This window comes from Chiloscyllium plagiosum, unplaced genomic scaffold (genome assembly GCF_037043375.1).
Source record: "Chiloscyllium plagiosum isolate Xiang-an unplaced genomic scaffold, Cpla_swu_hap1 HiC_scaffold_15, whole genome shotgun sequence".
NCBI classification, from domain to species: Eukaryota; Metazoa; Chordata; class Chondrichthyes; order Orectolobiformes; family Hemiscylliidae; genus Chiloscyllium; species Chiloscyllium plagiosum.
In genome coordinates this window covers 9,903,519-9,928,276 of record NW_028270153.1, presented here as the reverse complement: position 1 = coordinate 9,928,276, position 24,758 = coordinate 9,903,519, and the positions used below count along the sequence as shown (strand labels likewise).

The 24,758-nt window shown below is 54.3% G+C and overlaps 1 protein-coding gene across 2 annotated transcripts in view; it reads left to right on the top strand.

The window, feature by feature from the left end:
- uqcc1 (ubiquinol-cytochrome c reductase complex assembly factor 1) overlaps positions 1 to 24,758 on the top strand; it is a 166,911-nt gene that overhangs the window by 95,115 nt on the left and 47,038 nt on the right. For both annotated transcript variants that reach the window (XM_087994719.1, XM_087994720.1), the window contains exon 8: positions 3,792 to 3,905. In XM_087994719.1, the coding sequence (XP_087850845.1) occupies positions 3,792 to 3,905 (114 nt within the window). The remainder of the gene's footprint in view (positions 1 to 3,791; positions 3,906 to 24,758) is intronic.

Genomic DNA, 24,758 nt, shown 5'->3' with positions numbered 1-24,758 from the left:
GTCCTGTTATAGTTGTGCAGGAGTTGGCAAGACCCTATTTGGAAAACATTGTACAGCCTTGGTCTCCTTATTTAAGAAAGCTTGTTCATGCGTTAGAAGCAGTGCAGAGAATGTTCACTCAACTAAATCCTGGGATGAAAGGTTGTCTTATGATGGAAAGTAGGGCTTGTATTAATTGAAGAAAATTGCATTATATATTGTAAAAAGCATATGATCCTGAGGGGACTTGTAGGGTGGATAATGAAAGTTATTTTGCTCTTCGGGAGAAGCATTGAGTATAGGAGTTGGGAAGTCATGTTGTGACTGTACACTTTGGAATGTTGTGTGCAATTCTGGTCTTCCTCCTATCGGAAGGATGTTGTGAAACTTGAAAAGGTTCAAAAAAGATTTACAAGGATGCTGCCAGAGTTGGAGGATTTGAGCGACAGGGAAAGTCTGAATAGCTGGGTCTGTTTTCCCTGGAGCATCGCAGGCTGAGGGGTGACCTTATAGAGGTTTATGAAATCATGAGGGGAATGGATAGGGTAGAAAGACACAAGGTCTTTTCCCTGGGATGGGGGAGTTCAAATCTAAAGGGTGTAGGTTGATTAGATTAGATTACCTACAGTGTGGAAACAGGCCCTTCGGCCCAACAAGTCCACACTGACCCTCCGAAGAGCAACGCAGCCAGACCCATTCCCCTACATTTACCCCTGCACCTAAGACTGCGGGCAATTTACCATGGCCAATCCACCCTAACCTGTACATCTTTGGACTGTGGGAGAAACCGGCGTACCCGGAGGAAACCCAAGCAGACACGGGGAGAATGTGCAAACTCCACATAGACGGTTGTCTGAGGTGGGAATTGAACCCGGCTCTCTGGCGCGGTGAGGCAGCAGTGCTAGCCACTGAGCCACTGTGCCGCCCAAGGATGAGAGGGGAAATATGTAAAAGAGACCAAAGGGGCAACTTCTTCACACCACAGAGGGTAGTGTGTGTATGGAATGAGCTGCCAGAGGAAGTGGTGGTGGTGGGTACAATTACAACATTCAAAAGGCATCTGGATGAGTACCTGAATAGGAAGGGTTTAGAGGGATATGGGCCAAGTGCTAGCAAAGGGGACTAGATTACATTAGGATATTTGGTTGGCATGGACGTGTTGGACCGAAGGGTCTGTTTCCGTGCTGTACATCTCTATGACTCCATGACTAGAATTAAGGGCACGTTCTAAAAATCTCACATTTCATATGGAGATGATTTTGTTTTACAAGGTTCCAGAGTCTCTGGATGTGAGTTTGCTCGCTGAGCTGTAAGGTTCATTTTCAGACATTTCGTCACAATACTAGGTAACATCTTCAGTGAGCCTCTGGACGAAGCACTGGTGGTATGGTCCGCTTTCTATTTATGTTAGGTTCCCTTGGGTAGGTGACGTTATTTCCTGTTCTTTTTCTCCAGGGGGTGATAAATGGGATCCAAGTCAATGTGTTTGTTGATGGAGTTCCGGTTGGAATGCCACGCTTCGAGGAATTCTCATGCGTGTCTCTGTTTGGCTCGTCCTAGGATGGATTTGTTGTCCCAGTCAAAGTGGTGTCCTTCCTCATCTGTATTGGACGGTACTATTGAGAGTGAAACCTAAACACACAAACTGAAAGCAGGCCATACCACCAGTGCTTCATCCAGAGGCTCACTGATGATGTTACCGAGTATAGTGACGAGAAATCCGAAAATTAACCTTCCAGCTCAGCAAGTAAGCCTGCATCCAGAACCCCAACCTGAGCTATTAATCTTCTCAAAACCCGTCCCAGAGTCTGTTGCATTCTATTTCCCAGCATGGTCATTGAATATTTTTATAGCTGCACTAGACTCTTGACTAACAAGGGAGTCAAATGAATAGTATAGTCAGGAATGTAGAGATCACAATAACATGAGCCATAATCTTATCACATGTTAGGGCAGGTTCAAGGAGCCAACAGGCTACCCCATCCCTATCTGTATTTTCTTTTTGGAATACACCAATCTAGAGGTGTAGCTTTCCATATTGTAACCACTCTCTGGGTGAAGACATCTTTCCAATTGGATGTATTAATTACCTTATATTACCTCCTAATTCTGTTTATGCCCTTGTGATTATGGATGTTCACTCCTTTGGATGTGACCTCTATGAACTCTTTTGGCTTCCAAAAGCTCCCCTTGTGTGCTTTAGCTGCAAAGTACTAAAATAATATAACTTCTATCAAAAAGCTCAGGGCAGAACAAGCCTACACTGTGTTTCTAAACCAAAATCATTTGGCATTGATTTGTCTTATTTGGAAGTAATCTCATAAAATACCACTTCTACACTTCCTTGCCTTTTATATACACGTGTCCTGTTTCAATGAGCCAAGAACGAGGAAGGGAAATCGGGTGGAGCCTAATCCCATTCCATCGTTCTCGTTCTCTCTCTGTCTCTCTCTCTCTCTCTCTCTCTCTCCCCCTCCACCACCACCCTCACCCAGTTCACTGTCTATGTCCCTCTCTTCCTGCTTCTCTCTCTCTCTCTCTCTCTCTCTCTCTCTCTCTCTCTCTCTCTCTCTCTCTCTCTCCTCTGCAAACAGTGAATGGGTTTAAGGAGTGTTCACAATTACTGGATTTACTCCGAGAATGGCTCCACAGTGCAAAATGGTATTAATTTGGCCTTTAGTCATAAAAACTGACCTTGAAGCAGAAATGGTACCTGGGTTGAGCCACAGACCTGTCTTTAAAGTAAACATACCTCAAGATTAGAGTGGGATAGTGAAGCTGATGCCATCTACTGGACGTTGATTGTATTTCTTCCTCATCATACGTAGAATGTATTTTTCATTCTTCCTTCACCTTTCCTTCTTCTCCCATTATTTCCTTGTCAGTCCTGGCTCAATGGTAGCTCTGTCGAAAAGAGGCAGTTGTTGGCTTATTGTCCCTGGGCATCCCAAAGTACTTCCGATGAAGTATTTTACAGGATTGTAATGTAGAGAGCACAGTTGTCAAATGACACCTAGCAAGGTCCCACAAATAGCAAGAAGATAATCACCAACCAGTCTATTTGGCGGAGAAGTGTCAGCTCAGATAACAGGATAAAGTTCCCTGCTCTTAAACATTGTGAGATGGCAGGAGGGACTACAGTTTAATATCTTGTCTGAAAGATCCCACAATGCTGCACTCCCTCAGTACAACACAGGAGTGTCACACTCATTTTATGATGAATGTACACATAAATTTGTAATTTCAACTTCAGCTGATGCCTTATAAGAATATTGTTGGTGTGAGCATGTTTGAAAAGCGAGGGTATTCTCTCAGTCTGTTCATGATTGAACTTGTCTGATTCACTGCAAGATGATCCATTCTACTGAGGCACTTACTGGAAACATAGGCACTAGGGTGATGTACTTCAAACCAACATTCTGCTCTCGATGAATCCCACCAAAACCAGACTTCCACATCATTCATTTCTTTGATGTTTTGGTTTAAGTTAATAACTGTGGACATTCAAAAGGTGTTGCTGATAAGGCCTGAATTTGTTGCCTGTCTCTCATTGCCCCTTGAGTCAACCACATGGAGTGGAACAATTTGAGCTATTTCAACAAATACAATGCGGTGATATATAAATGAAAGTATTAACTTTGTTGTATTATTTGAGCACACATGTTTTTATTCCAGAGACAGGTACCAAAAGCATGACCACAATAACCCCTCAGTCTACAGTCATCCCTGACTTTGTCAAACATGCCTAGGAAGGTTTTTCTTTTTCCTGCTGTATGTTGTGTCACTAATGAATAATTTTTGGTTTTATTCAGGGAATTTTATCAGATGACCGTGTGTTAGCTGCATCTTTATGGCGACACTTCTTCAACAGGCAATGTGAAGACCCAGAACAGCTGGAGCTGATGGTGGAATATGTCCGCAAGCAGGTAAGCAAGAGTGAAACAAATCTGAGCTGGCAGTCTTAACTTCTTAACGGATCAGAACTTCACTGCACTTGTGACAATGTTACAGGGTGTTGGCGAGACCACACTTGGAATGCTGTTCACAGTTTTGGTCTCCACATTTGAGGAAAGATGTACCCCTTTCACAGAGGCCATGGCAAAGTTTCGCTAAAAACTTTGATTCCTTGAATGAAAAGGTTGTCCTATGATTAGCGGCTAAGTCTGGAGTTTAACATGATGTGGAGGTGCCAGTGTTGGACTGGGGTGGACAAAGTCAGAAGTCACATGACACCAGGATGTCGTCCAACAAGTTTATTTGAAATCACAAGCTTTCGGAGTGTAGACCCCACTCATCAGCTGACGGAGGAGCATTGCTGCAACAACCTGTGATTTCAAGTAAACCTGTTGGACTATAACTTGGTGTCATGTGATTTTTGACTGGAGTTTAGCGGAATGAGGAATGATCTTAGTTAAAGTGTCATGATCTCCATAGTGACTGACAACTTTTAAAAATGAGTATGAGTTTTCCAGTGCTTAATGAAAAGAATCACAAGATAAGCTTTCATATTTTGATTAGATCCCCTACAGTGGGGAAACAGGCCCTTCAGCCCAACCAGTCCACACCGACCCTCCGAAGAGTAACCTATCCAGACCCATTTTCCTCTGACTAATGCACCTAACACTATGGACAATTTAGCATGGCCAATTCACCTGACATACACATCTTTGGATTGTGAGAGGAAACCGGAGAACCTGGCGGAAACCCACGCAGACACAGGGAGAACGTGCAAACTCCACACAGACAGTCGCCCGAGACTGGATTTGAACCTGGGACCCTGGTGCTGTGAGGTAGCAGTGCTAACCACTGAGCCACCATGCTGCCCTTAAAAAAAAAAATTGAGCTTCAGTGAGCCTGACGTTTTGTACTGTAACACACTAAAATCCATTTGGAATGAACATTTAATAGCCAATTGAGGCAACAAACTAAAGGATAATTCTCCCTTAATTCATTAACATCTGAAATAATTTCACGCCCATTTGTAAGTTGTGTCAAATGCCCATCAGATATGCAGCCTCGAAGATTCAATCCCATACTCCTTCCCAGATTTACAGTAGGGTCCCTCCTCCCTGCAATACCAAGGTGTGTTTTCCAGTGTCCCTTTTAAAACTCCTTCTACTCAGTGTCTTGAGTGTTCCTAAACTGGCTTCCAACAGCAGATCTCACACTGACAACTCCTTAAATCTCCTCTCCCTTCTCTTCAAATACTTACCAGCATACTGGTAACACACAGCTCTGTTTCTGTCTCCCCTCTCTCGGTCTCTGTATCTGTGCGTGTCTGAGTTCAGAAAGCAGCTGTACCTATTTTGTGTTAAGGTGTGATAACTGGCACTTGAATTTCCCCAGATTTCTGCTTGCTCCTCTTTCCATGTGATAACATGGCCTGTTCCAGATAAATGCGTGTGTATATTTACAACTGATCTTATTCAACAGCTTGTATTTACAACACTCAGAACAAGCAGCAAGTCCTCATTTAAAGTTGTGACTGCATTTCTGGCAAATGTAACTTGAAGCAAAATGACTTCAAGAGAATCACATTTTCCCATAAAAAGCACACCTGGAAAAAATAATTTAAAACTTGAAATGCTACATTGTGCATGTGCTGAAACAAAATGCATTGCTAAGCATAAAGTAAGTGCAATATAATTTTTAAGAATTACTCCACTCATCTTTGGAGTGCAATGCTGTTCGATAGACCATGCTCCATCTAGTGGTAGAGGATGGGATTGCTGAGAGCAGTTGGGTTCTCAGAATTTCTTTCCCTGATTGGCATGTGCCAGGAGGTGGAGCCCATGACATCGATGTGAGGAGGGGGGGGTTGGTGAAAATGGGGGTAATCAGGAGCGGGGTGAAGATGGGGGTAATCGGGGGGGATGGTGAAGATGGGGGTAATCGGGGGGGATGGTGAAGATAGGGGTAATCGGGGGGGGTGGTGGTGAAGATGGGGGTAATCGGGGGGGGATGGTGAAGATGGGGGTAATCGGGGGGGGATGGTGAAGATGGGGGTAATCGGGGGGGGTGGTGAAGATGGGGGTTAATCAGGAGGAGGAATGGTGAATATGGGGGTAATCACGAGGGGGGATGGTGAAGATGGGGGTAATCACGAGGGGAGATGGTGAAGATGGGGGTAATCGGGATGGGGGATGGGGAAGATGGGGGAAATCGGGAGGGGGGATGGTGAAGATGGGGGTAATCGGGGGGATGGTGAAGATGGGGGTAATCGGGGGGGGATGGTGAAGATGGGGGTAATCGGGGGGGGGATGGTGAAGATGGGGGTTAATCAGGAGGAGGAATGGTGAATATGGGGGTAATCACGAGGGGGGATGGTGAAAATGGGGGTAATCACGAGGGGAGATGGTGAAGATGGGGGTAATCGGGATGGGGGATGGGGAAGATGGGGGAAATCGGGAGGGGGGATGGTGAAGATGGGGGTAATCGGGAGGGGGGATGGTGAAGATGGGGGTAATCGGGAGGGGGGGATGGTGAAGATGGGGGTAATCGGGAGGGGGGTGGTGAAGATGGGGATAATCAGGAAGGGGGGTGGTGAAGATGGCGGTAATCGGGGGAGTGGTGAAGATGGGGGTAATCAGGAGGGGTGTGGTGAAGATGGGGGTAATCAGGAGGGGGGTGGTGAAGATGGGGGTAATCAGGAGGGGGTGGTGAAGATGAGGGTAATCAGGAGGGGGTGGTGAAGATGGGGGTAATCGGGCTGGTGGTGAAGATGGGGGTAATCGGGGGGGATTGTGAAGATGGGAGATAATCAGGAGGGGGGGACAGTGAAAATGGGAGTTAATCAGGAGGAGGATGTGAAGTTGGGGGTAATCGGGGGAGTGGTGAAGATGGATAATCAGGAGGGGGGATGGTGAAGATGGGGGTCATCAGGAGGGGGGAGAAGATGGGGGTCATCAGGAGGAGGGAGAAGATGGGGGATCATCAGGAGGGGGTGAATATGGGGGTCATCAGGAGGGGGGTGCAGTTGGGGGTCATCAGGAGGGGGGTGAAGATGGGTGTCATCAGGAGGGGGGATGGTGAAAATGGGGGATAATCAGGAGGGGGGGTGGCGAAGATGGGGGTAATCGGGGGGGGTGTGAAGATGGGGGTAATCGGGGGGGGTGTGAAGATGGGGGTAATCGGGGAGGGGGGGTGTTGTGAAGATGGGGGTAATAGGGGAGGGGGGGTGTTGTGAAGATGGAGGTAATCGGGGGGGTGTTGTGAAGATGGGCGTAATCGGGGGGGGTGTTGTGAAGATGGTAATCGGGGGGGTGTTGTGAAGATGGGGGTAATCGGGGGGGGGTGTTGTGAAGATGGGGGTAATCGGGGAGGGGGTGAAGATAGTGGTCATCGGGAGGGGGGTGAAGATGGGGGATAAACAGGAGGGGGGATGGTGAAGATGGTAATCGGGGGGGGGGGTGTGAAGATGGGGGTAATCGGGGGGTGTTGTGAAGATGGGGGTAATCGGGGGGGTGTTGTGAAGATGGGGGTAATCGGGGGGGTGTGTGAAGATGGGGGTAATCGGGGGGGGGGTGTGTGAAGATGGGGGTAATCGGGGGGGGGGGTGTGAAGATGGGGGTAATCGGGGGGGGGTGTGAAGATGGGGGTAATCGGGGGGGGGTGTGTGAAGATGGGGGTAATCGGGGGGGTGTGTGAAGATGGGGGTAATCGGGGGGGTGTGTGAAGATGGGGGTAATCGGGGGGGGTGTGTGAAGATGGGGGTAATCGGGGGGGGGGTGAGAAGATGGGGGTAATCGGGGGGGGGGAGAAGATGGGGGTAATCGGGGGGGGGTGAGAAGATGGGGGTAATCGGGGGGGGGAGAAGATGGGGGTAATCGTGGGTGGAGAAGATGGGGGTAATCGGGGGGGGAGAAGATGGGGGTAATCGGGGGGGGTGTGTGAAGATGGGGGTAATCGGGGGGGTGTGTGAAGATGTGGGTAATCGGGGGGGGTGTGTGAAGATGGGGGTAATCGGGGGGTATGTGAAGATGGGGGTAATCGGGGGGGGTGAGAAGATGGGGGTAATCGGGGTGTGTGTGAAGATGGGGGTAATCGGGGGGGTGTGAAGATGGGGGTAATCGGGGGGGGTGTGAAGATGGGAGTAATCGGGGTGTGTGAGAAGATGGGGGTAATCGGGGGGGGGTGTGAAGATGGGGGTAATCGGGGGGGGTGTGAAGATGGGGGTAATCGGGGGGGTGTGAAGATGGGGGTAATCGGGGGGGTTGTTGTGAAGATGGGGGTAATCGGGGGGGTGTGAAGATGGGGGTAATCGGGGTGTGTGAGAAGATGGGGGTAATCGGGGTGTGTGTGAAGATGGGGGTAATCGGGGGGGTGTGAAGATGGGGGTAATCGGGGGGGGGTGTGAAGATGGGGGTAATCGGGGGGGTGTGAAGATGGGGTAATCGGGGGGGTGTGAAGATGGGGGTAATCGGGGGGGGTGTGAAGATGGGGGTAATCGGGGGGGGTGTGAAGATGGGAGTAATCGGGGTGTGTGAGAAGATGGGGGTAATCGGGGTGTGTGTGAAGATGGGGGTAATCGGGGGGGTGTGAAGATGGGGGTAATCGGGGGGGGTGTGAAGATGGGAGTAATCGGGGTGTGTGAGAAGATGGGGGTAATCGGGGTGTGTGTGAAGATGGGGGTAATCGGGGGGGGTGTGAAGATGGGGGTAATCGGGGGGGTGTGAAGATGGGGGTAATCGGGGGGGTTGTTGTGAAGATGGGGGTAATCGGGGGGGTGTGAAGATGGGGGTAATCGGGGTGTGTGAGAAGATGGGGGTAATCGGGGTGTGTGTGAAGATGGGGGTAATCGGGGGGGTGTGAAGATGGGGGTAATCGGGGGGGGTGTGAAGATGGGGGTAATCGGGGGGGGTGTGAAGATGGGGGTGTGAAGATGGGGGTAATCGGGGGGTATGTGAAGATGGGAGTAATCGGGGTGTGTGAGAAGATGGGGGTAATCGGGGTGTGTGTGAAGATGGGGGTAATCGGGGGGGTGTGAAGATGGGGGTAATCGGGGGGGGGTGTGAAGATGGGAGTAATCGGGGTGTGTGAGAAGATGGGAGTAATCGGGGTGTGTGAGAAGATGGGGGTAATCGGGGTGTGTGTGAAGATGGGGGTAATCGGGGGGGGGTGTGAAGATGGGGGTAATCGGGGGGGGGTGAAGATGGGGGTAATCGGGGGGGGTGTGAAGATGGGGGTAATCGGGGGGGGTGTGAAGATGGGGGTAATCGGGGGGTATGTGAAGATGGGGGTAATCGGGGGGGTGTGAAGATGGGGGTAATCGGGGGGTATGTGAAGATGGGAGTAATCAGGGTGTGTGTGAAGATGGGGGTAATCGGGGGGGGTGTGAAGATGGGGGTAATCGGGGGGGGTGTGAAGATGGGGGTAATCGGGGGGGGTGTGAAGATGGGGGTAATCGGGGGGGGTGTGAAGATGGGGGTAATCGGGGGGGTGTGAAGATGGGGGTAATCGGGGGGGTGTGAAGATGGGGGTAATCGGGGGGGTGTGTGAAGATGGGGGTAATCGGGGGGGTGTGTGAAGATGGGGGTAATCGGGGGGTATGTGAAGATGGGGGTAATCGGGGGGTATGTGAAGATGGGGGTAATCGGGGGGTGTGTGAAGATGGGGGTAATCGGGGGGTGTGTGAAGATGGGGGTAATCGGGGGTGTGTGAAGATGGGGTAATCGGGGTGTGTGTGTGAAGGTGGGGGTAATCGGGGGGGGGTGTGAAGATGGGGTAATCGGGGGGGGGGGTGTGAAGATGGGGGTAATCGGGGGGGTGGGGGTGTGAAGAGGGGGTAATCGGGGGGGTGGGGGTGTGAAGATGGGGTAATCGGGGGGGGGGTGTGAAGATGGGGGTAATCGGGGGGGGTGTGTGAAGATGGGGGTAATCGGGGGGGGTGTGTGAAGATGGGGGTAATCGGGTGGAGGTGTGTGAAGGTGGGGGTGTGTGAAGATGGGGGAATCGGGTGGGGGTGTGTGAAGATGGGGGTAATCGGGTGGGGGTGTGTGAAGATGGGGGTAATCGGGTGGGGGTGTGTGAAGATGGGGGTAATCGGGGGGGTGTGACGATGGGGGTAATCGGGGGGGTGTGAAGATGGGGGTAATCGGGGGGGGTGAAGATGGGGGTAATCGGGGGGGGTGAAGATGGGGGTAATCGGGGGGGTGAAGATGGGGGTAATCGGGGGGGTGAAGATGGGGGTAATCGGGGGGTGAAGATGGGGTTAATCGGGGGGGTGAAGATGGGAGTAATCGGGGGGGTGAAGATGGGGGTAATCGGGGGGGTGACGATGGGGGTAATCGGGGGGGTGATGATGGGGGTTATCGGGGGGGTGAAGATGCGGGGAATCGGGGGGGATGGTGAAGATGGGGGTCATCAGGAGGGGGGTGAAGATGGGGTCATCAGGAGGGGGGTGAAGATGGGTGTCATGGGGGGGGTGTTGTGAAGATGGGGGTAATCGGGGGGTTGTTGTGAAGATGGGGTTAATCGGGGGGGGTTGTTGTGAAGATGGGAGTAATCGGGGGGGGTGTTGTGAAGATGGTAATCGAGGGGGGTGTTGTGAAGATGGGGGTAATCGGGGGGTGCTGTTGTGAAGATGGGGGTAATCGGGGGGGGTGTTATGAAGATGGGGGTAATCGGGGGGGGTGTTGTGTAGATGGGGGTAATCGGGGGGGGGTGTTGTGAAGATGGGGGTATTCGGGGGGGTGAAGATGGGGGTATTCGGGGGGGTGAAGATGGGGGTATTCGGGGGGGTGAAGATGGGGGCATCCGGGGGGGGTGAAGATGGGGGTATCCGGGGGGGGTGAAGATGGGGGTATCCGGGGGGGGGTGAAGATGGGGGTATCCGGGGGGGGGGTGAAGATGGGGGTATCCGGGGGGGGTGAAGATGGGGGTATCCGGGGGGGGTGAAGATGGGGGTATCCGGGGGGGGTGAAGGTGGGGGTATCCGGGGGGGGGTGAAGGTGGGGGTATCCGGGGGGGTGAAGGTGGGGGTATCCGGGGGGGGTGAAGGTGGGCGTATCCGGGGGGGGTGAAGGTGGGGGTAATCGGGGGGGGGGGTGAAGATGGGGGTAATCGGGGGGGGGGTGAAGATGGGGGTAATCGGGGGGGGTGTGATGATGGGGGTAATCGGGGGGGTGAAGATGGGGGTAATCGGGGCGTGAAGATGCGGGGAATCGGGGGGGGGTGAAGATGGGGGTGATGGGGGTAATCGGGGGGGGTTGTGAAGATGGGAGTAATCGGGGGGGTGAAGATGGGGGTAATCGGAGGTGGTGAAGAAGGGGGTAATCGGGGGTGGGGGTGAAGATGGGGGTAATCGGGGGGGTGAAGATGGGGGTAATCGGGGGGTGTGTGAAGATGGGGGTAATCGGGGTGTGTGTGAAGGTGGGGGTAATCGGGGGGGTGAAGGTGGGGGTAATCGGGGGGGTTGGGGTGAAGATGGGGGTAATCGGGGGGGGGGGTGAGATGATGGGGGTAATCGGGCGGGATGAAGATGGGGGTAATCGGGCGGGATGAAGATGGGGGTAATCGGGGGGGTGAAGATGCGGGGAATCGGGGGGGGTGAAGATGGGGGTAATCGGGGGGGGTTGTGAAGATGGGAATAATCGGGGGGGTGAAGATGGGGGTAATCGGATGTGGTGAAGAAGGGGGTAATCGGGGGTGGGGGTGGGGGTGAAGATGGGGGTAATCGGGGGGGTGAAGATGGGGGTAATCGGGGGGTGTGTGAAGATGGGGGTAATCGGGGGGTGTGTGAAGATGGGGGTAATCGGGGGGGTGTGAAGATGGGGGTAATCGGGGGGGTGTGAAGATGGAGGTAATCGGGGGGGGTGTGAAGATGGGGGTAATCGGGGTGTGAAGATGGGGATAATCGGGGGATGTGAAGATGGGGGTAATCGGGGGGTGTGATGATGGGGGTAATCGGGGGGTGTGTGAAGATGGGGTTAATCGGGGGGGTGAAGGTGGGGGTAATCGGGGGGGGTGAAGATGGGGGTAATCGGGGGGGTGTGATGATGGGGGTAATCGGGCGGGATGAAGATGGGGGTAATCGGGGGGGTGAAGATGGGGGTAATCGGGGGGGGGTTGTGAAGATGGGAGTAATCGGGGGGGTGAAGATGGGGGTAATCGGAGGTGGTGAAGAAGGGGGTAATCGGGGGTGGGGGTGGGGGTGAAGATGGGGGTAATCGGGGGGTGTGTGAAGATGGGGGTAATCGGGGGGTGTGTGAAGATGGGGGTAATCGGGGGGGTGTGAAGATGGAGATAATCGGGGGGGTGTGAAGATGGAGGTAATCGGGGGGGTGTGAAGATGGGGGTAATCGGGGTGTGAAGATGGGGATAATCGGGGGATGTGAAGATGGGGGTAATCGGGGGGTGTGATGATGGGGGTAATCGGGGGGGTGTGATGATGGGGGTACTCGTGGGGTGTGAAGATGGGGGTAATCAGGGGGGTGTGATGATGGGGGTAATCGGGGGGGTGAAGATGGGGGTAATCGGGGGGGTGGGTGAAGATGGGGGTAATCGGGGGGGTGGGTGAAGATGGGGGTAATCGGGGGGGTGGGTGAAGATGGGGGTAATCGGGGGGGGGGTGAAGATGGGGGTAATCGGGGGGGGTGAAGATGGGGGTAATCGGGGGGGGTGAAGATGCGGGGAATCGGGGGGGTGATGAAGTTGCGGGGAATCGGGGGGGGTGAAGATGGGGGTAATCGGGGGGGGGTTGTGAAGATGGGAGTAATCGGGGGGGGTGTTGTGAAGATGGGAGTAATCGGGGGGGGGTGTTGTGAAGATGGGAGTAATCGGGGGGGGGTGTTGTGAAGATGGGAGTAATCGGGGGGGGTGTTGTGAAGATGGGAGTAATCGGGGGGGGTGTTGTGAAGATGGGAGTAATCGGGGGGGGTGTTGTGAAGATGGGAGTAATCGGGGGGGGTGTTGTGAAGATGGGAGTAATCGGGGGGGGTGAAGATGGGAGTAATCGGGGGGGGTGAAGATGGGAGTAATCGGGGGGGGTGAAGATGGGAGTAATCGGGGGGGGTGAAGATGGGAGTAATCGGGGGGGGTGAAGATGGGAGTAATCGGGGGGGGTGAAGATGGGAGTAATCGGGGGGGTGAAGATGGGAGTAATCGGGGGGGGGTGAAGATGGGGGTAATCGGGGGGGTGAAGATGGGGGTAATCGGTGGGGGAGGGGGTGAAGATGGGGGTAATCGGGGGGGTGAAGATGGGGGTAATCGGGGGAGGGGTGAAGTTGTGGGTAATCGGGAGGGGGGTGTTGTGAAGATGGGGGTAATCGGGGGGGGTGTTGTGAAGATGGGGGTAATCGGGGGGGGTGTTGTGAAGATGGGCGTAATCGGGGGGGGTGTTGTGAAGATGGGCGTAATCGGGGGGGGTGTTGTGAAGATGGGGGTAATCGGGGGGTGGTGAAGATGGAGATAATCGGGGGGGTGGATGGTGAAGATGGGGGATAATCGGGGGGGGTGGACGGTGAAAATGTGGTATAATCAGGAGGGGGGTGTTGTGAAGATGGGGGTAATCGGGGGGGGTGTTGTGAAGATGGGCGTAATCGGGGGGGTGTTGTGAAGATGGGGGTAATCGGGGGGTGGTGAAGATGGAGATAATCGGGGGGGTGGATGGTGAAGATGGGGGATAATCGGGGGGGTGGATGGTGAAAATGTGGTATAATCAGGAGGGGGGTGTTGTGAAGATGGCGGTAATCGGGGGGGTGTTGTGAAAATGGGAGTAATCAGGAGGGGGGAATGATGAAGATGCTGGTAATCAGGAGGGGGGGATGGTGTGAATGGGGGATAATCGGGGGGGGAATGGTCAAGATGGGGGATAATCAGGAGGAGGGATGGTGAAGATGGGGGTAATCAGGGGGGTGGTGAAGATGGGAATAATCTGGAGGGGGAGATGGTGAAGATGGGGGATAATCAGGAGGGGGGTGTTGTGACGATGGGGGATAAACAGGCAGGGGGGTGGTGAAGATGGGGGATAATCAGGAGGGGGGATGGTGAAAATGGGGGGTACTCAGGAGGAGAGATGGTGAGGAGGGGGGAATGGTGAAGATGGGGAGTAATCAGGAGGGGGGATGGTGAAAATGGGGGTAATCAGGAGGGGGGGTGGTGAAGATGAGTGTAATCGGGTGGGTGGTGAAGATGGCGATAATCAGGAGGGGGGAGATGGTGAAGATGGGGGTAATCAGGAAGTGGTGAAGGTGGGAGCAATCGGGGGTAGTGGTGAAGATGGGGGTAATCATGGGGGGGAGTGGTGAAGATGGGAGTAATCAGGAAGCGGGATGGTGAAGATGGGGGGATAATCAGGAGGGGGGATGGTGAAGATGGGGGTAATCAGGAAGGGGGATGGTGAAGATGGGGTATAATCAGGAGGAGGTTGTGAAGACGGGGATAATCAGGAGGGGGTATGGTCAAGATGAGAGCAATCGGTGGTGGTGAAGATGGGGGTAATCAGGAAGGGGGATGGTGAAGATGGGGATAATCAGGAGGGGGGGATGGTGAAAATGGGGGTAATCAGAAGGGAGTGGTGAAGGTGGGGGATAATCAGGAGGGGGGGATGGTGAAGATGGGGGATAATCAGGAGGGGGGGATGGTGAAGATGGGGGATAATCAGGGGTGTAGTGAAGATGGGGGATAATCGGGGTGGGATGCTGAAGATCGGGGATAATCAGGAGGGGGGTGTTGTGAAGATGGGGGATAATTGGGAGTGGGAGTGGTGAAGATGGGGGTAATCAGGAGGGCGGGATGGTGAAGATGGGGGTAATCAGGAGGGCGGGATGGTGAAGATGGGGGTTAATCAGGAGGGGGGAACTGGTGAAGATGGGGGTAATCAGGAGGAGGGAATGAAGAAGATGGGGTATAAGCAGGAGGGTGGATGGTGAAGATGGGGTAATCGGGGGTGTTGGTGAAGATGGGGATAATCGGGAGGGGGAGATGGTGAAGATGGGTGATTATCAGGAGGGGGGATGGTGAAGATGTGGGATAATCAGGAGGGGGAGATGGTGAAGATGGGGGATAATCAGGAGGGGGTGTTGTGACGATGGGGGACAATCAGGAAGGGGGAGATGGTGAAGATGGGGGTAATCTGGAAGGGGGATGAAGAAGATGGGGATAATCAGGGGGGTGGTGCAGATGGGAGTAATGGGGGTGAAGATGGGGATATTCAGGAGGGTGGGGAATGGTGAAGATGGGGGATAATCGGGAGGGTGGGGGATGGTGAAGATGGGGGTAATCAGGAGGGAGAAGAATGGTGAATGTGGGGGATAATCAGAAGGAGGGGATGGTGAAGATGGGGGATAATCACAAGTGGGGGTGGTGAAGATGGGGTTAATCAGGTGGGTGGTGTTGTGAAGGTGGGGGTAATCAGGAGGGTGAGGATTGGTGAAGATGGGGGATAATCAGGAGGGGGATGGTGAAGATGTGGATAATCGGGCTGGGGTGGTGAAGATGGGGATAATCAGGAAGGGAGGTGAAGATGGGGTAATCGGGGGTGTGGTGAAGATGGGGATAATCAAGGGGGGGATGGTGAAAATGGCGGTAATCAGGAGGGGGGATAGTGAAAATGGGAGTATTCAGGAGGGGGAGTGGTGAAGATGGGGTAATTGGGGATGGTGGTGAAGATGGTAATTGGGGGTGGTGGTGAAGATGGTGGTAATCGGGGGTGTGGCGACGATGGGAGTAATCAGGAGGGTGGATGGTGAAGATGGGGATAATCAGGAGGGAGGAGATGGTGAAGATGGGGGTATTCAGGAAGTAGGATGGTAATGGGAAAATCAGGAGGGGGTTGGTGAAGATGGGGATAATCAGGAAAGCGGTGGTGAAGATGGGGGTAATCGGGGGGGTTGGTGAAGATGCGGGTAATCGGGGGGTGGTGAAGATGGGGGTAATCAGGAGGGTGGATGGTGACGATGGGGGAAAATCAGGAGGGTGGGGAATGGTGAAGATGGGGGATAATCAGGAGGGTGGGGAATGGTGAAGATGGGGGATAATCGCGTGGGGTGGTGAAGATGGGGGATAATCAGGAGGGGGGTGTAGTGAAGATGGGGGATAATCAGGAAGGGGGTGGTGAAGATGGGGGTAATCGGGGGTGGTGGTGAAGATGGGGGTAATCGGGGGTGGTGGTGAAGATGGGAGTAATCGGGGGTGGTGATGAAGATGGGGGTAATCGGGGGTGGTGGTGAAGATGGGGGTAATCGGGGGTGGTGGTGAAGATGGGGTAATCGGGGGTGGTGGTGAAGATGGGGGTAATCGGGGGTGGTGGTGAAGATGGGGGTAATCGGGGGTGGTGGTGAAGATGGGCGTAATCAGGAAGGGGGTGATGATGATGGGGGTAATCAGGAAGGGGGGTGGTGAAGATGGGCGTAATCAGGAAGGGGGGTGGTGACGATGGGGGAAAATCAGGAGGGGGGTTGGTGACGATGGGGGAAAATCAGGAGGGGGGATGGTGACGATGGGGGAAAATCAGGAGGGGGGATGGTGACGATGGGGGATCATCAGGAGGGGGATGGTGAAGATGCAGGTAATCAGGAAGGGGGGGATGGTGAAGATGGGAGTTAATCAGGAGGTGGGTGTTGTGAAGATGGGGGTAATCAGGAGGGTAGGGAATGGTGAAGATGGATAATCAGGAGGGGGGATGGTGAGGATGGGGGATATTCAGGAGGGGGATGGTGAAAATGGGGGATAATCAGGGGTGTAGTGAAGATGGGGGATAATCGGGGTGGGATGGTGAAGATGGGGATAATCAGGACGGTGGGGAATGGTGAAGATGGATAATCAGGTGGTGCGGATGGTGAAGATGGTGGATAATTGGGAGTGGGGTTGGCGAAGATGGGGGATAATTAGGGTGGATGGTGAGGATGGGGGATAATCAGGAGGGGGGATGGTGAAGATGGGGGATAATCAGGAGGGGGGGATGGTGAAGATGGGATTAATCAGGAGGGGGGATGGTGACGATGGGGATAATTGGGGGGGGGGGGGGGGGAAGATGGGCGATAATCGGGGGGGGGTGAAGATGGGGGATAATGGGGGGAATGGTGATGATGGGGGATAATCCAGAGGGGGGGATGGTGAAGATGGGGGATAATCAGGAGGGTGGGGAATGGTGAAGATGGGATTAATCAGGATGGGGGATGGTGACGATGGGGATAATTGGGAGGGTGGTGAAGATGGGGTATAATCGGGGGGGATGGTGAAAATGGGGGATAATCAGGAGGGGGGTGTTGTGAAGATGGGGAAAATCAGGAGGGGGGGAATGGTGACGATGGGGAAAATCAGGAGGGGGGGATGGTGACGATGGGGAAAATCAGGAGGGGGGGGGATGGTGAAGATGGGGAAAATCAGGAGGGGGGGATGGTGAAGATGTGGAAAATCAGGAGGGGGGGATGGTGAAGATGGGGTAAATCAGGAGGGGGGATGGTGAAGATGGGGAAAATCAGGAGGGGGATGGTGAAGATGGGAGTAATCAGGAGGGGGGTGTTGTGAAGATGGGGGTAATCAGGAGGAGGGAATGATGAAGATGCGGGTAATCAGGAGGGGGGTGGTGTGGATGGGGATAATTGGGGGGGATGGTGAAGTTGGGGGATAATCAGGAGGGGGGATGGTAAGGATGGGGGTAATCCGGGGGAATGGTGAAGATGGGGATAATCAGGAGGGGGAGATGGTGAAGATGGGGGATAATCTGGAGGAGGGGATGGTGAAGATGGGGGGTAATCAGGAGGGAGGATGGTGAAGATGGTGGATAATCGGGAGTGGGGTTATTGAAGATTGGGGTAATCAGGAGGGGGTGTTGTGAAGATTGGGGTAATCAGGAGGGGCGTGTTGTGAAGATGGGGGTAATCAGGAGGGGCGTGTTGTGAAGATGGGGGATAAACAGGAAGGGGTGGTGAAGATGGGGGTAATTGAGGCAGTGAAGATGGGGTTAATCAGGACGGTGGGGAATGGTGAAGATGGATAATCAGGTGGGGGGGATGGTGAAGATGGGGGATAATCAGGAGGGGGATGGTGAACATGGGGGTAATCGGGGGGAGTGGTGAAGATGGGGATAATCATCAGGGGCAGATGGTGAAGATGGGTGATTATCAGGAGGGCGAATGGTTAAGATGGGGGAAAATCAGGAGGGGGGTGTTGTGAAGATGGGGGATAATCAGGAGGGGGGTGTTGTGAAGATGGGGGATAATCAGGAGGGGGGTGTTGTGAAGATGGGGGATAATCAGGAGGGGTGTGTTGTGAAGATGGGGGATAATCAGGAAGGGGTGGTGAAGATGGGGGTAATCGGGGGGGGGGGGAAGATGGGGTGAATCAGGACGGTGGGGAATGGTGAAGATGGGGGATAATCAGGAGGGGGGATGGTGACGAAGGGGATAATTGGGGGGGGGATGGTGAAGATGAGGATAATCAGGATGGGGGATGGTGAGGATGGGGGTAATCATGAAGGAGGATTGTGAAGATGGGGGTAATCAGGAGGGGGGTGGTGAAGATGGGGGTAATCGGGGGGGTGAGGATGGGGGTAATCGGGGGGGGTGAGGATGGGGGTAATCGGGGGGGGTGAAGATGGGGGTAATCGGGGGGGGTGAAGATGGGGGTAATCGGGGGGGTGAAGATGGGGGTAATCGGGGGGGTGAAGATGGGGGTAATCGGGGGGGTGAAGATGGGGGTAATCGGGGGGGTGAAGATGGGGGTAATCGGGGGGGTGAAGATGGGGGTAATCGGGGGGGTGAAGATGGGGATAATCGGGGGGGTGAAGATGGGGATAATCGGGGGGTGAAGATGGGGGTAATCGGGGGGGGGAAGATGGGGTGAATCAGGACGGTGGGGAATGGTGAAGATGGGGGATAATCAGGAGGGGGATGGTGAAGATGAGGATAATCAGGATGGGGGATGGTGAGGATGGGGGTAATCATGAAGGAGGATTGTGAAGATGGGGGTAATCAGGAGGGGGGTGGTGAAGATGGGGGTAATCGGGGGGGTGAAGATGGGGGTAATCGGGGGGGTGAAGATGGGGGTAATCGGGGGGGTGAAGATGGGGGTAATCGGGGGGGTGAAGATGGGGGTAATCGGGGGGGGGTGAAGATGGGGGTAATCGGGGGGGTGAAGATGGGGGTAATCGGGGGGGTGAAGATGGGGGTAATCGGGGGGGTGAAGATGGGGGTAATCGGGGGGGTGAAGATGGGGGTAATCGGGGGGGTGAAGATGGGGGTAATCGGGGGGGTGAAGATGGGGGTAATCGGGGGGGTGAAGATGGGGGTAATCGGGGGGGTGAAGATGGGGGTAATCGGGGGGGTGAAGATGGGGGTAATCGGGGGGGTGAAGATGGGGGTAATCGGGGGATGGTGAAGATGGGGGTAATCGGGGGGGGTGAAGATGGGGTTAATCGGGGGGGGGTGAAGATGGGGGTAATCGGGGGGGGGTGAAGATGGGGGTAATCGAGGGGGGGTGAAGATGGGGGTAATCGAGGGGGGGTGAAGATGGGGGTAATCGAGGGGGGGTGAAGATGGGGGTAATCGAGGGGGGGTGAAGATGGGGGTAATCGGGGGGGGGTGAAGATGGGGGTAATCGGGGGGGGATGGTGAAAATGGGGGATAATCAGGAGGGGGGGATGGTGAAGATGGGGGTATTCAGGAAAGTGAATGGCAATGATGGGGATAATCAGGTAGGGGCTGGTGAAGATGGGTGATAATCAGGACGGTGGGGAATGGTGAAGATGGGGGATAATCGGGGGGGGGGGTGAAGAAGTGGGATAATCGGGGGGCGCATAGTGAAGATGGGGGATAATCAAGAGGGGGGGATGGTGAAGATGGGGGATAATCAGGAGGGGGGGTGTTGTGAAGTAGGGATAACCAGGAGGGGGGAGGGTGAAGATGGGGGATAATCAGGAGGGAGGATGGTGAAGATGTGGAATAATCAGGAGGGGGGATGATGAAAATGGGGGATAATTAGACGGGATGGTGAAGATGAGGGATAATCAGGAGGGGGGATGGTGAAAATGGGGGATAATCGGGGGTGTGGTGAAGATGGAGGTAATCGGGAGGGTGAATGGTGAAGATGGGGGATAATCAGGAGGGTGGGGAATGGTGAAGATGGGATTAATCAGGAGGGGGGATGGTGACGATGGGGATATTTTGGGGGGTGGTGAAGATGGGGGATAATCGGGGGTGATGTTGAAGATGGGGGATAATCGGGGGTGATGGTGAAGATGGGGGATAGTCGGTGGGGATGGTGAAGATGGGGATAATCAGGAGGGGGTGTTGTGAAGATGTGGATAATTAGGAGGGGGGGAATGGCGAAGATGGGGATAATTAGGAGGGGGGGGTGGCGCAGATGGGGGTAATCAGGAGGTGGGATGGTGAAGATGGGGGTAATCAGAAGGGGGGATAGTGAAGATGGGGATAATCAGGAAGGGGGATGGTGAAGATGGAGGATAATCAGGAGGGGGAATGGTGAAGATGGGGGATAATCGGGAGGGGGTGTTGTGAAGATGGGGGTAATCAGGAGGGGGGATGGTGTGGATGGGGGAAAATCGGGCGGGGAATGGTGAAGATGGGGTATTCAGCAGGGGGGCATGGTGAAGATGTGGGTCATCAGGTGGGCGGGATGGTGAAGATGGGGGTAGTCAGGAGGAGGGAATGATGAAGATTTGGATAATCAGGAGGGGGGGATGGTGTGGATGGGGGATAATCGGGAGGTGGGTGAAGTTGTGGGATAATCGGGGGGGGTGGTGAAGATGGGGATAATCAGGATGGGGAGATGGTGAAGATGGGGATAATCAGGAGGGGGGGATGGTGAAGATGGGGGATAATCAGGAGTGGGAGATGGTGAAGATGGTGGATAATCGGGAGTGAGGTTGGTGAAGATGGGGGTAATCAGGAGGGGGGTGTTGTGAAGATGGGGGTAATCAGGAAGGGGGATGGTGAAGATGGAGGATAATCAGGAGGGGGGATGGTGAAGATGGGGATAATCAGGAAGGCGGATGGTGAAGATGGAGGATAATCAGGAGGGGGGATGGTGAAGATGGGGGATAATCGGGAGGGGGTGTTGTGAAGATGAGGGTAATCAGGAGGGGGGATGGTGAAGATGCAGGTAATCAGGAGGGGGGATGGTGTGGATGGGGGAAAATCGGGCGGGGAATGGTGAAGATGGGGTAATCAGCAGGGGGGCATGGTGAAGATGGTGGTCATCAGCTGGGCTGGATGGTGAAGATGGGGGTAGTCAGGAGGAGGGAATGATGAAGATTTGGATAATCAGGAGGGGGATGGTGTGGATGGGGGATAATTGGGGGGGGGTGAAGTTGTGGGATAATCGTGGGAGGGGTGGTGAAGATGGGGATAATCAGGATGGGGAGATGGTGAAGATGGGGATAATCAGGAGGAGGGGATGGTGAAGATGGTGGACAATCGGGAGTGAGGTTGGTGAAGATGGGGGATAATCAGGAGGGGGGATGGTGAAGATGGGGGATAATCAGGAGGGGGTGTGGTGAAGATGGGGGATAATCAGGAGGGGGTGTGGTGAAGATGGGGGATAATCAGGAGGGAGGATGGTGAAGATGGGGCATAATCGGGAGTGGGGTTGGTGAAGGTGGGGGTAATCAGGAGGACGGTGTTGTGAAGATTGGGGTAATCAGGAGGGGGGATGGTGAAGATGGGGGAAATCAGGACGGTGGGGAATGGTGAAGATGGATAATCTGGTGGGGGCGATGGTGAAGATTGGGGTAATCCTGTGCGGGGGTGTTGTGAAGGGGGTAATCAGGAGGGGGTGTTGTGAAGATGCGGGTAATCAGGAGGGGGGATGGTGAAGGTGGGGGATAATCAGGAGGGGGGTGTTGTGGTGATGGGGGTAATCATGAGGGGGGAATGATGAAGATGGGGTAATCGAGGTCGTGATTATCAGGAGGAGTGTGTTGTGAAGATGGGGGATAATCAGGAAGAGGTGGTGAAGATGGGGGTAATCGGGGGTTGGTGAAGATGGGGTTAATCAGGACGGTGGGGAGTGGTGAAGATAGGGGATAATCAGGACGGTGGGGAATGGTGAAGATGGATAATCAGGTGGGGGGATGGTGAAGATGGGGGTAATCAGGAGCGTGGGTGTTGTGAAGATGGGGGTAATCAGGAGGGGGGATGGTGTGGATGGGGGAAAATTGGGCGGGGAATGGTGAAGCAGGGGGATAATCAGGAGGGGGAATGATGAAGATGCGGGTAATCAGGAGGGGGGGATGGTGAAGATGGGGATAATCAGGAGGGGGGTGGTGAAGATGGGGGATAATCAGGAGGGGGGTGGTGAAGATGGGGGATAATCAGGAGGGGGGATGGTGACGGTGGGGGATAATCGGGAAGGGGATATTGTGAAGATGGGGTTAATCAGGACGGTGGGGAGTGGTGAAGATGGGAGATAATCAGGACGGTGGGGAATGGTGAAGATGGATAATCAGGTGGGGGGGGGATGGTGAAGATTGGGGTAATCAGGAGCGGGGGTATTGTTAAGATGGGAGTAATCAGGAGGGGGGATGGCGAAGATGCAGGTAATCAGGAGGGGGGGATGGTGTGGATGGGGGAAAACCGGGCGGGGAATGGTGAACATGGGGGTAATCAGGAGGGGGGAATGGTGAAGATGGGGGTCATCAGGAGGGCGGGATGGTGAAGATGCAGGTAATCAAGAGGGGGGATGGTGTGGATGGGGGATAATTGGAGGGGGGTGGTGAAGTTGTGGGATAATCAGGAGGGGGGTGGTGAGGATGGGGGTAATCGGGGGGAGTGGTGAGGATGGGGGTAATCGGGGGGAGTGGTGAAGACGGGGATAATCAGGAGGGGGAGATGGTGAAGATGGGGATAATCAGGAGGAGGGGATGGTGAAGATGGGGGATAATCAAGAGGGGGGATGGTGAAGATGGTGGTTAATCGGGAGTGGGGTTGGTGAAGATTGGGGTAATCGGGAGGGGGGTGTTGTGAAGATGGGGGTAATCAGGAGGGGCGTGTTGTGAAGATGGGGATAATCAGGAGTGGCGTGTTGTGAAGATGGGGGATAATCAGGAAGGGGTGGTGAAGATGGGGGTAATCGGGGGGGGGGGAAGATGGGGTGAATCAGGACGGTGGGGAATGGTGAAGAATGATAATCAGGAGGGGGGATGGTGACGATGGGGATAATTGGGGGGGGGTGGTGAAGATGAGGATAATCAGGATGGGGGATGGTGAGGATGGGGGTAATCATGAAGGAGGATTGTGAAGATGGGGGTAATCAGGAGGGGGGTGGTGAAGATGGGAGTAATCGGGGGAGTGGTAAAGATGGGGGTAATCAGGAGGGAGTAGATGGTGAAGATGGGGATAATCAGGAGGGGGGGTGATGAAAATGTGAGTAATCTTGAGGGTGGTGAAGATGGGAGCAATCTGGAGGGTGGTGAAGATGGGGGTAATCAGGAGGGGGGATGGTGAAGATGGGGGATAATCAGGAGGAGGGATGGTGAAGATGGGGGATAATCAGGAGAGGGGTGGTGAAGGTAAGGGTAATCAGGAGTGGGGATGGTGAAGATGGGGATAATCGGGGGGGGTGAAGATGGGGGTAATCGGGGGGGGTGAAGATGGGGGTAATCGGGGGGGGTGAAGATGGGGGTAATCGGGGGGGGTGAAGATGGGGGTAATCGGGGGGGGTGAAGATGGGGGTAATCGGGGGGGGGGGGGTGAAGATGGGGGTAATCGGGGGGGTGAAGATGGGGGTAATCGGGGGGGGGGTGAAGATGGGGGTAATCGGGGGGGGTGAAGATGGGGGTAATCGGGGGGCTGAAGATGGGGGTAATCAGGGGGATGGTGAAAATGGGGGATAATCAGGAGGGGGGGATGGTGAAGATGGGGGTATTCAGGAAAGTGATTGGCAATGATGGGGATAATCAGGTAGGGGCTGGTGAAGATGGGTGATAATGAGGAAGGGGGTGGTGAATATGGGGGTAATCAGGACGGTGGGGAATGGTGAAGATGGGGGATAATCAGGAGGTTGGGATGAAGATGGGGGATAATCGGGGGGGGGGGGGTGGGTGAAGAAGTGGGATAATCGGGGGGCGCATAGTGAAGATGGGGGATAATCAAGAGGGGGGGATGGTGAAGATGGGGGATAATCAGGTGGGGGGGGTGTTGTGAAGTAGGGATAACCAGGAGGAGGGAGGGTGAAGATGGGGGATAATTAGACGGGATGGTGAAGATGGGGGATAATCAGGAGGGAGGATGGTGAAAATGGGGGATAATCGGGGGTGATGGTGAAGATGGGGGATAGTCGGTGGGGATGGTGAAGATGGGGATAATCAGGAGGGGGTGTTGTGAAGATGTGGATAATTAGGAGGGGGGGATGGCGAAGATGGGGATAATTAGGAGGGGGGGGATGGCGCAGATGGGGGTAATCAGGAGGTGGGATGGTGAAGATGGGGGTAATCAGGAGGAGGGATGGTGAAGATAGGGATAATCAGGAAGGGGGATGGTGAAGATGGAGGATAATTAGGAGGGGGGATGGTGAAGATGGGGGATAATCGGGAGGGGGTGTTGTGAAGATGGGAGTAATCAGGAGGGGGGATGGTGAAGATGCAGGTAATCAGGAGGGGGGTTGGTGTGGATGGGGGAAAATCGGGCGGGGAATGGTGAAGATGGGGTAATCAGCAGGGGGGCATGGTGAAGATGGGGGTCATCAGGTGGGCGGGATGGTGAAGATGGGGGTAGTCAGGAGGAGGGAATGATGAAGATTTGGATAATCAGGAGGGGGGGATGGTGTGGATGGTGGATAATTGGGGGTGGTGAAGTTGTGGGATAATCGGGGGGGGTGGT